Raw genomic sequence first — 14,371 nt, forward strand, 5'->3', positions numbered from 1 at the left:
GAAAGAAAAAACTATCTTTATTTTAATGGGGAAAAGATAAGCCTTATTCCCTAGGCCAGAGGAAACAGAGTCCATTTCTGTGGAATTCCGCCACAAGGCCAGAGGTCAAAACTGTCCCTTACAAGCAGGGACGCTACGTGAGGCCGCCGGAACACACCACCCGCCTCTGTCCACGCTCACTCTTGCTGACCCACCTCCATCAAGTGAGTCTGGGGGCAAAAGCCGTTTAAGCAGAGCTTCCAGCCCTCTTGTCTTTCTGTCCAGAGCTCATGCCCGGAGTCCTCAAGGACAGAGGGGATGCTGATGACCCACGTATCTCGAGGGGCCCTCACGGCTCCAGCCCCTCAGGAGAACATTCGAACCACACGCGAAGCTTCAAGTGCATCAACTGTTATGCTGGAGTCTGGGATTTGTTACTGGTTGTAATCGGTACCGACTTTCCCTAGAGACGAGACTAGAAAGACACAGAACCCATGCTCACCCTCATGCAATTCCTTCCGCAGCTTCTCCGCGTCCTCCTGCAGGACGGATTTCTGGGTGTTCAGAACAGCCACGTACATCTCCAGGTCAGTCCTGCAAGATTTCTCAGCTTCCAGATAATGATTCAGCTCCTTAACCTGAAACAAAACGCAGTTCTAGGAAACGAAAACCCGCGGCACTTCTGCTGCGGGTATGCTGGTAAGTTCTGGATGCGCTGGAAAGTAATTGACACGTCTATTTACGTTTTATGTGCAATTTTAAAAGTTAAGTTGAAATTTTTAGTTATACTACAAACACATAGTTGCTATAGAAAAGTAGGAAAGCAACATGATTAATAGTCGGTGTTCTCCGTAATCGTATCGCCGAGTGAGTACACAACAGAGAAGACGTGCGGCAGCTTTGTGCCTCGCGTCCCAAACAGCCAGCTCTAATCTGCATTCCCAGAGCGGCATGTGCCTGGAATAATTTCGTCACATTCTCAGTAACACTGTGTCGTGCAGGGGTCTTTAAACAGTAGTTAATTCCTAAAGGTAACAAGTAGTGCCACACTCTTATAAATGTGCTTTTCTTTGACTTCTGGTGTAGTAGTTCCAAGTGCCTTGAATTTATGAAAAGGGCCCATCTTCATGGACACATGTACCGGACGGAAAAAAGAGGAAGTCATGACAGGAAAAATAACTACTCTCGTACTGTGATAAACACTAACTTGAAGGCCAGTGTGAATGTGTTTTAAAATCAACGTCTTTTAGGCGCGCCTGGGTGGCTCCATGGGTTAAGCGTCTACCTTCAGCTCGGGTCATGATCTCAGGGTCCTGGGATTGAGTCCCACATCGGGCTCTCTGCTCAGCAGGGAGCCTGCTTCCCCTCTCTCTCTGCCTGCCTCTCTGCCTACTTGTGATCTCTGTCAAATAAATAAATAAAATCTTTAAATAAATAAATAAATAAAATCACTTCTTTTAAAAAATGCCTTGTTTCTGTTTAACTGTAATATTCAAATGTTAACAAGATAGTCTAACATCTGAAACAGTTATAACCAAAATAAAACAGTCTTGCCCCAGAGTGTGAATCACTTGTTTTACCCTGTCTTATATACTATCCATCCGAAATTTTGGCCATTTATGTATGTCCACGTTTTCAAATGGCTATGTCTAATTTCACTTTCAAGGTTATTTTCATGCCTTTTAACTTCCTATTTCCCCCAGCGTGAACATGCCGGCTGACCTGTTTTCAGGCATCGGTACTCCTAGACCATTAACACAAGAGGTCAGCAGTGGGCACAGGCTGAGTGGGCCGCAGTAGCCGGCACGGGACGCGCTGGGGGCTGTGAGCACCGCAGACGGGTGCGGGCCGCTGTGAGCATGTCCCCGCGACCGCAGGGGGTGGGCACCTCACGTGAGTCTCCAACCTGACAGCAGCAGCTGAAAGCGCAAGAGTCTGCACACTCCCACGGCGGAAAAATGCGATCCGTCTGCCCAGTGACACTTACACTCTGGAGAGGCTGCGAACGCGTCCCCCTCACTCACGCTTCCCCGACTCGCAGTGAGGCCGAGGTCTTCCCACATTCTGGGATGCCTCTCTTCCCTGCCAGCTGAACCGCTCGCTCGTGTGCTTTACCAGTCTGTGCACGGCTGGCCCTCGGACTGCGCAGCCCTGACCAACTCTGGGTACTAACTGTCAGGCACATTCGCTGAGCAGCCCACACCCTCTCTGTGCAACCTCTGCAGCATCTTTTAATAAGGAAGATTTATATTCTAGTGTAGCCAAATCTGTCCAACTTCTCTTTCCCAGTATTTCTGTCTCTGATTTAAGAAGCATTTTGGGGGCACCTGGGTGGTGGTGTCCCTTAAGCATCCGACTTGCTTTCAGCTCAGGTCATGATCTCAGAGTTGGGAGATCGAGCCCCACGAGCTCAGCGTGGAGTCCGCCCGTCCCTCTTCCTCTCCCGTCTCTCCCCGACTCGTGTTCACGTTTGTTCATGCTCCCTAAATTTAAAAAAAATTTTAAATGTTTTTCTATCCCAAATAACATCTTTTCTTAGGATCTAAAAGTTTTAAAGATTTTTTCAATCTTTGGTCTTTAATTCATTGAAATTAATTTTTGGAAAGTATGAGGTAGAAAGCTAATTTCACTTTATTCCGTATTCAAAACTACGTAGGAGCGCCTAACTCTTGATTTTGGCTCAGGTCATGATTTCAGATCATGGGATCAAGCCCCACGTCAGGCTCCCTGCTCAGTGTGGAGTCGGCTTGAGACTCCCTCTCTCTCCTGCCGCTCCCCCCAAACTCATGCTCTCTCTCTTTAAAAAAGGGGGGGGGGTAAAACAATTTAAAAAGGCTATTTTACTTTTTTTTTTAAGTAGGCTCCAGAGCCAGCATGGAGCCTGACGCGGGGCTTGAACTCATGACCCTGAGATCAAGACCTGAGCTGAGATCAAGAGTCGGACAGTCAAGTGACTGAGCCACCCGGGCGCCCCTAAAAAGGCTATGCTTTAACAATCCCTTCCTTCCCGCAGCTGCGCAAGGCGAGCCGTCCCATACCAAACTCTCACACACACAAGGCTCTGCTGAGCTCTCGATTCTGCTCCACTGGTCCCGTCTGTCCCCAAACCAGGAACAAGCCATTTGAATGACAGTGGCTTCACTGTAAGTCTTAACGTCTGGTAGGCGGGGCAACCTGCCTCCTTCCAAGCTCCTTATTAAACCCCACTGTATTCAGAGTGGGATTTTTGAACTCAGATGAATTTGGGGATACACTGCCTGCGCTGTACGACATAAGACGCCCCCTGTCTTGTCCCTGAGGGACACACATGTGCTCGGGCCTTCATCATAGCTCTTTCCACAACGATCGTAACCACTTATGTTTACTTTCTCAGGTACCTACAACTCGACAACGCAGAGTTGATTTTGGGTTTTTCGGCGGGGACGGGGGGAGGAGCCGTTTGTTTTTGTTTTTATTACTACAAATGGGACTTTATTCCCCCATTACATTCTTTACTTGGATGGATTACTGGAGAATATGATTTTTTACGTTGATCTTGTTGGCACAACTTTCTTGAACTGCTGCTGAGTCTAACATCTACCGGCACATCCTCTTGCTTTTCTACACGAACAACCGTCAGCCTCACTGCCCCCATTCAGGACTGATGCCGTCTCTGTATCGGGTCTTGCTGGGTCGAAATCAAGAGGGGGATGCCTAACTGACTGAGCCACCCAGGGCCCCCCTGATCAGTCTTAATGGAAGTTTGTCTTTCTTACCAGTTTGCCCATTTTTCCCATTACACTGACATTCTCAGTTTTTCTTTTGCTTTTCTATTTCACCGTTTCTGCTCTGCAGTACATTACTTCCCTATATTCCTGCTGTCTGTGCTACTGTCCGCCTGTCTGGAATCTGGAGTGAAACATTCAAATCACTTTAACTATTTTACCATGCCTTTTTCCATGAGGTTTTTTTTTTTTTTTTTTCTGATCTCCATTTTATTTTAGCGACCATTTTACTGGAGATAATTTAATGGCCTGTGGTCAGACAGCTGAGTTCACACAACAGTATTTTTGGCATAACAACAGACTTGAGTTTACATAACAAAGTTTCTCGGCACTTCCTCTGTGACGCTGTGAAAAGCTTCATGCACCTGAACCTAACAGTTGCTTTATCCGGGCACCACCTTCCAGGCTTCACACCTGCAGACTCACATAATCCTATCAGTGGCCTTATGGGGGGTACCACTGCCCCCATTTTACAGCTGAGAAAAGCAAAGCGCAGTAAGATGAGGTCAGTTGCTCAAGGTCCCCAGCTGAGCCTCCGCTACTGCAGAAGACACAGTCTCTCTCTTACCAATCTGCTACTCCTAAGTTATTAATCAGACTGCTCAAACCCCTACATTCCTGCTCACATTTTCCTCTTCTCACATGACCACTGGCTACGATCAGCCTCACTCTCCTACCAGAACTGTGCACGTTAATTTCCCCCTTGTAACTGTCCCTCTTAGTTCACGAATTTCCAGGTGTGTCTGGTGACCTCGAGAGTGACCGTCAGGGCTCACGGATGAATTCTGAGGTGGGGTCCCTCCATCTCCACACTCCTTCCCCTACATCCTGGACACTTCATATCACAGTTACTACATCAGCTTTCTTTCGGTTAGAATTTGGGTGGCGTGTCTTTAGATATCCCTCTATCCTCAGTCTTATCTTGCAGTTTTATTTTCGGTCTATTATAAGCAATACAAATTTAGATTTTTTTTTTTAATCCCATCTACTTTAGTAGGCGATGACGTTTAGTCCCCCTTCCTACATTCCTATGCTGTGCTTTTGTTTACTACCTTTTTTTGTTGTTGTTTACTATCTTTTTTTCTTTCTTTCCTACTCTCTTTTAATTATCACCGTTTTCAACATTCCCTCTGTATTTCCTCGGTTGTACCTTTATGGCCAACAAATCCAGCTGCACTGTAACTACGTCATCTCTACGCCATCAATTCTGGGGCTCGCGTCAGGAAAAGAAATCAACTTCCAAGAGCTCATTTTCCTCGATAAGAAAGCGAATCAGGCCGGGCCTCGCTCTGACATGAACATGAACAAGACCACGGTTCACAGAGCAGCAGGAGCACTGCTCCGGTCATCGTCTGAAACACCCATCAGGACAAAATCCTCCCCAAGTGTTTTTCTCCTTTGCATTTTAAAGAAAGCAAGATTTTAAGACACACAGTCTGAATTCCAGTTTTTACCCCCCAAAAGTGACTCTAACTTTGCTCATGGCATTAGGTCAGGGCCCCGGGTTCAGGGAACGAGCTACAGCATCTCACGACCTTGGAGGCCTCCAGCTCTTTAACCTTGTCTTCCGCCTCTGTCAGTTTGTCCTTCAGAGCCGCTATCTCCTTCTCCATGGGCATCACCACAGACCGAAGCTTTTCGGCATCCTCTTGAGCCTACGGTTAAAAAGAATGAAATACCCTGACTTACTGGTTCACTGCTTTTCCAAGAAACGCTGACTCCTCCACTGTGAAACTCAGTACAGCGAGTGGCCTACCGGGTGCCGTGTGAGCGCCAGCTAAACGGAACCACGTCTGACTTTCCAACGTCACACGACTCTGCATCTCAAGTCATCATCACGATTTTCCCCAATGTGATGGGGAAACTGGGAAGTAGGAAAATGGATTCACTAGAACAGATCTGATTCTTTAAATCAATTAACTGGAAAAGACCCGATATATAAAAGGAAACACACATAATACTTTCATTTTCATAATTTTAGTTACTAAATTCCTGAGACCATATTTCTCACGAAATGGCTGGATGAAAGGATTGATTCATTTTTAAACATAAATACAACAATGTATTTTCTAAAATTTTGGAAAATTATGTTGCTATAAAAAAAACCTTCCATCTTTGTTATTTTAAGGGGTAATTTATGTAATACTTTACTTTTGATATCTAAATGAGACAAACCCAAAGAATGACTCCTAAAACTATCATATTGTTTTCTATCTTTCATTCTCAAAAACATAGATTAAAAAAGGAAATAATATCCATAAATTAGTAAACTGGTAAGAAACTTGATTTTCATAATATATATACATTGTATACATAATACGCATTACATAAGTATACATGCGTGTGATACGTGTATATAATGTATATAAACGTATAAGTGTGTACAATGGGTGTGTGTATATATATGGGCGTATGCGTATATAATGTGTACATATATGTACGTGTATATATACACACAGAAACAAAAGTAGACTCAGAAAGTTAGCTTTTTCCCTTCTAGTGAAAATGAAAATTAACCTTATTTGTTAAATTTAAAAGAGCACCAGTTTACCCTTAAACGTTCATGATAGGGAAAATATCATATATGCCCAAATATGCATGGAAATTTTCCCTAAAAAACATCTCTCTCGGAAAAGAGGGACTCGCTTGGTTTTCCAGTCCTTAAAGAGTCATTTCATCATTTATTTTATTTTTAACTAAGTCCTGTTTGGAAAAGACATAGGAGCTTAAAATATCTTCAGTCGAGGCTAATCTGGGATACCTACAGAGGCCTGCTGATAGAGGAGGGAAGAAGCAAAGACTTTAACACAGACTGAGCTATGTGCCGATGTAACGATGACCCCACATGTGTTGCATATCATTATAAACAAAACTTGTAAAGATGATTTTTTTTTTAATGGCAGAAAGGTCATTAAAAACAAGGAAAACTCAGGGCCTCCTGGTGGCTCAGTCCCCTAAGCATCTGCCTTCGGCTCAGGTCATGATCCCAGAGTCCTGGGATGGAGCCCCGAGTCGGACTCCCTGCTCAGCGGGGAGCCTGCTTCTCTCTCTCCCCCTCCCCCTGCTTGTGTTCCTTCTTTCATGCTCTGTCAAATAAATAAATAAAATCTTAAAAAAAAAAAAAAAGGAAAAACTCATTAAGGAGGGCACTTGTGGCAGTGATGAGCATGGGCGAGACACAGAAGCATTGTTCACCTGAACTAGGGTAACACTGTGTGTGAACCACACTGGAATTAAATTTTTTTTTAATTTAGGGGAAAAAATACAATAACAAAAAAGAAAGTGTCATCCAGATGCAATGATTTCATGGATGAAGTCGACCCATATGACTTTTTCTTTCTATTCCTCTGCTTTACTGCCAGGCTGCACCTCTAGGGCAGCACTGAGCGGAAGACGGAACAGGCTTCCCTTTCGCGCTTCTCTTCCGGGCAAACAGCTTGTAAGAATTTCATACCAATTACACTTCTCATAGGCTCATTTTTTATAAACAATGAAATAAGGACATGGCCTTCCTTTATGAATTTTCTTAGAATTGTTTTTATGTCTGGGTGTTACATTTTTTTTAAAGATTTTATTTATTTATTTGACAGACAGAGATCACAAGTAGGCAGAGAGGCAGGCAGAGAGAGAGGGGGAAGCAGGCTCCCCACTGAGCAGAGAGCCCGATGCGGGGCTCGATCCCAGGACCCTGAGATCATGACTTGAGCCGAAGGCAGAGGCTTAACCCACTGAGCCACCCAGGCGCCCCAGGTGTTCCATTTTATTAAACAGATTTTTAGATTTGCTTTTGAACAACAACAACAACAAGGATAATTGCAAAAACTGTCACAGTCGAGAGGAGCCACATGGCATCACGCAATGTGCTTTCGTGCAAGAGATCTTAGAACATAAAAAAGGAGGTGAGGTAAAAACTGATGAGCATGGACTCGGGTTAGTAAGAACGAATCGACGCTGGTTTATCAGTTGTGACAAACAAACTACACTGACAGCAGATCCTAGTAACGGGGGAAGCCAGGAGTGGGGCATATGGGACTCTCTACTATCTTCACAGTGTTTCTGGACTCAAAAACCATTCTAAAAAATAAAGTTTATCTTACAAATAAAACAAATTTTAAGAATGACAAGAAGTGGCAGGTTGTGAAAATCAAGGATGTGAACGTATCAGAAGAATGAAAACCACAACGATCTCCTGTTAGGACGTGGGCTAGAACTCCCAGTGACAGCACCAGACACGGGGCCTGCCGTGGAGCACACTGTCACAGGACTAAGTGACTCTAGCGGCCACTGAGATACACTCGGGTCCTCATGAAAACGCTGAGTTACAGGCTTGTCCTGGAACAAGATGGAACGGAAAAAACCATTCTTCATGTTTGAAGCTTCTACTCAGGGTATTGGGTTCTCAGATGACTTTTATGTTATTAGAAAACCAAACAACCTTCTAAAAACACAAAAGTGTCCTTGTATGGACTGAGGGACCAGAGAGAATGACTAATCCGAATGACATCAAAAAATCCAATTCCAGCCATTATTTTACATAATATGTGCCTTACAATACATGACTGTGCCTCCATTAGTAAAGGGAAAGTTCATCTAACTACACAGGCCAAAAAGCTTTCCGGCTTTCCTCTTGAGAGGGAACCCTGGCCCTCCCGCCCAGCTCAGGCACCCGCCGCACCGTGTTCAGCATGGCAGGCGGCGCAGTCCTCGCGCGGGAACCACCGTGTGCTGGGAAAGACGGATCACCACCATCTGGTGTCCAGGTCCGGGTCAGACCTACTCACAGTCATGCGGCGCCGGCGTGCCAGACACAAGCACGAGTCCGCAGGCTCCACCAGCAAACAAGACTCCCGCCCCCGCGGAGCTCCCCGGCCAGCGGGGACAGAGAGGCACCAACAGCACACACGACACACAGGGGAACTGTGTGTGCGACAGACAGGGAGACACGCGCGTGGGGCCAGGTGACCAGCAGAGCTGCGGCGGGGACACGTGTCAGAGGCAGGAGGCCGGTGGCCGCATGGCTGTCCCGCACATCAGGCGGGAAAGCCCTGCACTCTGCATACATGCAGCCCCCGTCGCAGACCAGAGCCCCCGCGTGCGCACGCAGATCGGACGCCCCCCGCACACGAGGACACTCCCTCGTACCTTTTTCATTTCGTTTTCCAGGTTCTCCTCCTCCTGGCCCTCGGACAGCCGCCGCCGCAGCTCAGCAATCTCGCGCTCGGCGGACTCGCGGTACTGCGCCCACTGGCCACGCTCCTGCTCCAGCCGCACGTGGAACTGGTGCTCGATGTCGCGCACGGTCTCTGCGGGAGGCACCGCACAGCGCGGTCGGGGTGCGCCCACCATGGGAAGCACCACGGGAGGAGCCCGGTCCGGGTCACACAAAACAACGAAACCCACGGTGAGATTTCTGGTTCTCTCTCCGCTGATGGCTCTGAAGCTCATCTATTCCTCACGACCGGCAGGAGCCGAATGTTCCCTCCCGGAAGGGGAAAGCCCGGGGAAGGTCCAGCCCCGCCGGTGCCGGGCCCCGCAGCAGAGCACGGCTGAGCGGGCCAGCCTCCGCCACACCTCTGCCGGCACACACAGGCTCCGGCTGCGACCCCAACAGGACCGTCACCCCACCCACAGCCCCAGACGTGGGGGATAGGGATACGCATCTGCGACAGTGCCCTGGGTCTCGGGACTCTACACCGAGAGGAGTCTACATGGTCCTCATCAAACGGCTTCACTGTCGGTATAATCGTACAGCATTCCGGGAGACACACTGCTGGTGGCCACTAACTTCCATCCCTTACTCCTGCCCCACAAAACCCCAATTCTGTTAAGAACTCAGTGGCCCAGTTTAGAAACCAGATTATCCAGCTGCCTTTGTAGTTACGGACAACCACGCCCCTCAGTAAACGGGACAGGTACATGCTGGAGGCTTCGAGAAAACGTTTGCTTCTCTGAGGTGGACCGAAGGCGCAGCGGCCACTTTTCAGCCGTGAGGAGGATGGTGTTGAAAGCCCTGTGCTAAGGAATGGAGAACCACGAGGACCGAAGGCCCAGGGACACGCGTGCCATCGCAGAGGCTCTAACTGGCCCAGAGTCCCCGCCTCCAGGCTGCTGCTTCTGAGGGAGGAACGGGACTCCTGCAAGGGTGAGCCACTGTCGCCAGCCGCCGTGAGGCTTACACCCATCCCGAGGGGACAGCCACCAACCTGGAGACAGGGCTCGTGTTCCCCAGCTGCCTCCGGAGCAGCAGGGCAAAAAAGACACGCAGGCCAACATGGCAGAGAAAGTCACCACTATTTCACACGCACAATATGAATGAAACAAATTTCAGGAACCCAAAGCTTCAGGGGCAACTTCCTCCACTTCACCCTCGTGTGGCCAGAGAGGCAGGAGCCACGGAGCACCAGCGCCAACAGCATTCAGACCAAGCCGCGGCTGCTCCCTCACCCCAGACTCAAAGTCTGGCGGCCCGGCCAGCCCACCGACTCCCGCCCGTGCCTTCCGGCCTCAGAGACCACGGTGAAGGGGCCCATCAAATCCCAGCTTCCCCTGAAAACGCAAACTCCATGCCGCACTGGACTGCACGCACAGCAGGGAAGTGTCAGCAGCGACCTGCACCCCGGGGAGGTCTCCGCCCCACACACGCCCCACACACGCCCCGCACATGCCCCGCGTCCACGCAGCCAGCTCCTCCCACACACCCGGCCCGGCCCCACTGCCAACCCCGGGGAAACGCAGCCCCACAGATGCCCCCATAAGCCCCCAGTCCCAAACCCAGGACAGAGGCGGATGGCAGGCCGAGGACAGCACCACGGGCCTCCCCTCGTTCCAGGGAGGATGGCGCCCCTGACGACAGCAATGCAGGAAGCCACAAGTGAGCTCAGGACCCTGCGGGATCGCCGCCCAGCCGTCCGCCGTCAGCAGCGGTGAGCTCAGGAAACCACGGCACTCCCGGAACGTTCTCGGTCTTTACCTTTCATCACAGCCTGAAGCGAGGCAACCTCTTCTCTCCACTGTCTCTTCACTTCATCGATGGCTTCCTGCTTGGTGTTCTCAGAGACCGTGGCGATGGCCTTGATATTCTCCACCTCTGCCTGGGCTTCCCACAGCTGCGTCCGCAGCTGCCCCAGGTCGTCCTGCGCCGCCTGCAACACCGCATTCTGCCTCTTCAGGTCCTCTGGGGAGAGAGGGAGGGAGGAAAGCCTTCCCGTTAGCGTCTGTGTGGGTCAGACTGGCATCCCAAGGAAGCAATAAAGCATTACACTTACGATGTTAACATTCTAGTGAGGAAATGAAGCCCTGAATTTTAAAATGTTAACTTAGAAAAAATGAACATTTCTTTAAAAACTTATTTGAGAGAGAGCGAGAGAGAGCAGGCGCACGAGTAGGGGTTGGGGCAGGGGCAGAGGGAGAAGTAGACCCCGGCTGAGCAGGGAGCCTGATGCCAGGCTCCATCCCAGGACCCTGGGATCATGACCTGAGCCGAAACCAAGAGCCAGACGCTCAACTGACTGAGCCTCCCAGGGGTCCCCAAAATGGAATTATTTTAATAAACATAAAAGTTAAGGTATACAGGGTATCATAAAGCCATTACTTACTTAATTATCCGACCAGACAGTGATTAAGGCCGTAGTTCTAACGCTAAGCTGAACCTCTTTCACCACTGGCTAATGAACGGATTTAACCTCTCTGGCCTCAGTTTCCACATCTACAAAACCGGGATTAGAAACACCCATCTCAGAAGGCTGCTTTAATGATAAGACAATCTACTGAAAATACCTAGTAGTCCAACACTTGCACAAAGTAAACATTCCAGAAACAGTTAACAGAGGAGGAAAATAGCCAGAGTATACGGTAGCCATACAAGATCAAGGATTTCTTAAAGTCAGGATGAATTTTCCCACATCTCTTGACTGCCTCTTAAGTGTTAAGTTATCTGACGTGCAAGCCCAGCTAGGGCGTGTGTTTGGCCAACTGACTCTGCACAGGGCGCACCTGCCAACAGTACGTGGGGGCGCACCTGCTCCCCGTACACTTACCAACGGTCACTACTCGCCACTGCTTACACTCCTTGCCCACGTCTCGGGGAGAAGCCGGCGAGAGCTGTAATCTCTAGCCCCCATCGGCAGTGAGGCTGAGTATCTTTTAGACAGTTAATGCCTGCGTTTCTTCTTCAGTAACGGCCCCTGCCTGGGTCTCTAACGAACCACCTTTCCTCTGATGGAGAAGAGTATTTGACACATCCCGGTACTGACTGACCCTGCTTTCTGAGAACACTCTCCCAGCTGCTTGTCTCTTGACTTTTCCATGGCTTCCACCATCAAAGGTATGAGACACTCATGCAGGAGAACCGTGCGTCTCTACGCGAAGTCGCCGATTTCCTTTACAGACCGCAGTAATGAAGCGGACGGGCCAGGACAGCAGTCTGAGGACCTAACTCTGTCACCGGCTGCCGCACAACATGAAGGAATCACACCACGCTCAAGCCGAGGTGGCGGCAACGCTTCTTGGCATGAATTTCTAAGTACTAGAAAAAGCTAATCGAGGGACCCCTGGGTGGCTCGCTCATTAACTGTCTGCCTTCCCTCAGATCACAATGCTGGGGTCCTGGAGTCAAGCCCCGCACTGGCTCCCGGCTCAGCGGGAAGCCTGCTTCTCTCTCTCTGCTGCTCCTGTTGTTTGTGCTCAACCTCTCTCTCTCTCTGACATATAAATAAAATCTTTAAAAAAAATCAACTCGATAACAGTAAAGGACTTTTCAACGTTATGAGGACATCAATCACCACCCCGCACAGGCCGGCCGGGCAACGGGGGAAGCACTAGTCACGCTCATCGTAAGTCGCGCAGAGACTTTACTTCCACAACACCTGCGTCGACGTCAGTATCAAAACATCCTGGGGGTGCCTGGGTGGCTCAGCTGGCAAAGCATCTGAGTCTTGGTTTTGGTTCAGGTCATGATCTCAGGGCGGAGGAATAGAGCCCCACAGGCTCCATGCTCAGTGGGGAGTCTGCCCGACGGCCTCACACACCCTCCAATAAATAAAGAAATCTTAAAAAAACCATTTTGAAACACTAGCCAGAGAAAGTGATAAGAACGTTAACTGCAGAAAGTAATGACCTGTCTGGGAGGAAAGACGGGTATGTAGGAAACAGCGATGGGTGCGTGGGAAGGACCCCAGGACCACACACGTGAAGCCACAGAAGGAAAGCTGTGTGCATAACCTCCGTGTTCTGAGTGAAATGTGAAATAAAAGAAAAAGCATTATCTTTGGAATACGTTGGTCTTTTCTGAGAGCTACAATTTTGTTAAGGCTCAAGTCTATACACTCACACCTGCTCATGCTGATTACCCCTGCTCCTTTTTATTTACTGGAAATTACCCAGACTAACATGTGGTCACTATGAACAGAAAAACAACAAATACCAAACTTAAATGCTAATTTGTGGCATGTTTCCACAGGGTAAAAGCAGCACAGAGGGCCTAGAGGAAGACTAGGTCAAATTTAGTTCCTGACTTATGTATATTGAGATAAGATCTATATTATATGCTACATATTCCTTAAATATATATATTTAATGAAGAAACAAAAAGAAGTTAAAACTTAGAAAAACCTACATTTTCTGTACCAAACATTTCAAATGTTTGCAATGGTACAAGTTATTATTAAAGAACAGTTATCTGGGGCGCCTGGTGGCTCAGTCGGTTAAGCTCCTGCCTTTGGCTCAGGTCATGATCCCAGGGTGCTGGGATTGAGTCCCCCATCCAGGTCCCTGCTCAGCGGGAAGCCTGCTTCTCCCTCTCCCACTCCCCCTGCTCGTGTTCCCTCTCTCACTGTGTCTCTCTCCGTCAAATAAATAGATAAAATCTTAAAAAAAAAAAAAAAATTGCAACCCCTTGCTTTAAAAAAAAAAAAAAACCAACTAAAGAACAGTAATTTATCCATTTTGGTTTTGTATATGTAGTGATAAAGATTTTCAAACGTACTCCGAAACTCAGAATCTAGTACAACAATCTGTCACGTACCCATCACCAAGATGCACCAAGATCCAAACACACTGATTTCAGCCATCGCTTTTCTACCATGTATCTTGAAAATAAGCCCCAGAAACAACAGAACATCACCTAACATACCACAACATGCATCTCTAAAATGTGACTATGTCCTTGCACACACACAGTGCTGCTGTCACGAGTAACACACCGGATGTACCAGCGTCCAAGCTGTAGTAAAACCTTGTGCTCACGCGAGGGCCTGGTTACGGACGTTCTCGCCTGCAGGGGGGCTCTCTCCCACCAGAGCTGCACAGCGCGGCCTGACACAGCAGTTCTTGTCCTATTCTGTCTACTTTTGTGCAGTTTCATAGAGACACATCGTTCTGATGACGTGGGGAGTCCTCCCCTACCAGATTCGGAAGTGACCGTTACAAACCTTGTGCACCCGCTACGCAGCTCCCGCAAGCACAGACCGGCGGGCCGTCTTGCCCCTCGCACCCACGTGCCCTCCGCAACACGCTACTATGAGACTAGCCTCGGGCATTTTAAACTGATGAACTTTATTTTTTAGAGCCATTTCTGCTCACGGCAAGATGGAGCAGAAAGTACAGAGCTCCCATACCCTCCCTGCCCCACC

General features: G+C 48.6%; 1 protein-coding gene across 2 annotated transcripts in view; it reads right to left on the reverse strand.

The window, feature by feature from the left end:
• The window catches only part of LOC111161108 (rabaptin, RAB GTPase binding effector protein 1), an 88,822-nt gene that overhangs the window by 27,241 nt on the left and 47,210 nt on the right, over positions 1-14,371 (reverse strand). For both annotated transcript variants that reach the window (XM_022524592.1, XM_022524594.1), the window contains 4 exons: positions 10,714-10,917; positions 8,886-9,046; positions 5,279-5,398; positions 482-617 (listed from right to left, as the gene is read on the reverse strand). In XM_022524592.1, the coding sequence (XP_022380300.1) occupies positions 482-617; positions 5,279-5,398; positions 8,886-9,046; positions 10,714-10,917 (621 nt within the window). The remainder of the gene's footprint in view (positions 1-481; positions 618-5,278; positions 5,399-8,885; positions 9,047-10,713; positions 10,918-14,371) is intronic.

The sequence above is a fragment of the Enhydra lutris genome, unplaced genomic scaffold (assembly GCF_002288905.1).
Source record: "Enhydra lutris kenyoni isolate GAN:26980312 unplaced genomic scaffold, ASM228890v2 scaffoldscaffold82, whole genome shotgun sequence".
Taxonomy (NCBI): Eukaryota; Metazoa; Chordata; class Mammalia; order Carnivora; family Mustelidae; genus Enhydra; species Enhydra lutris.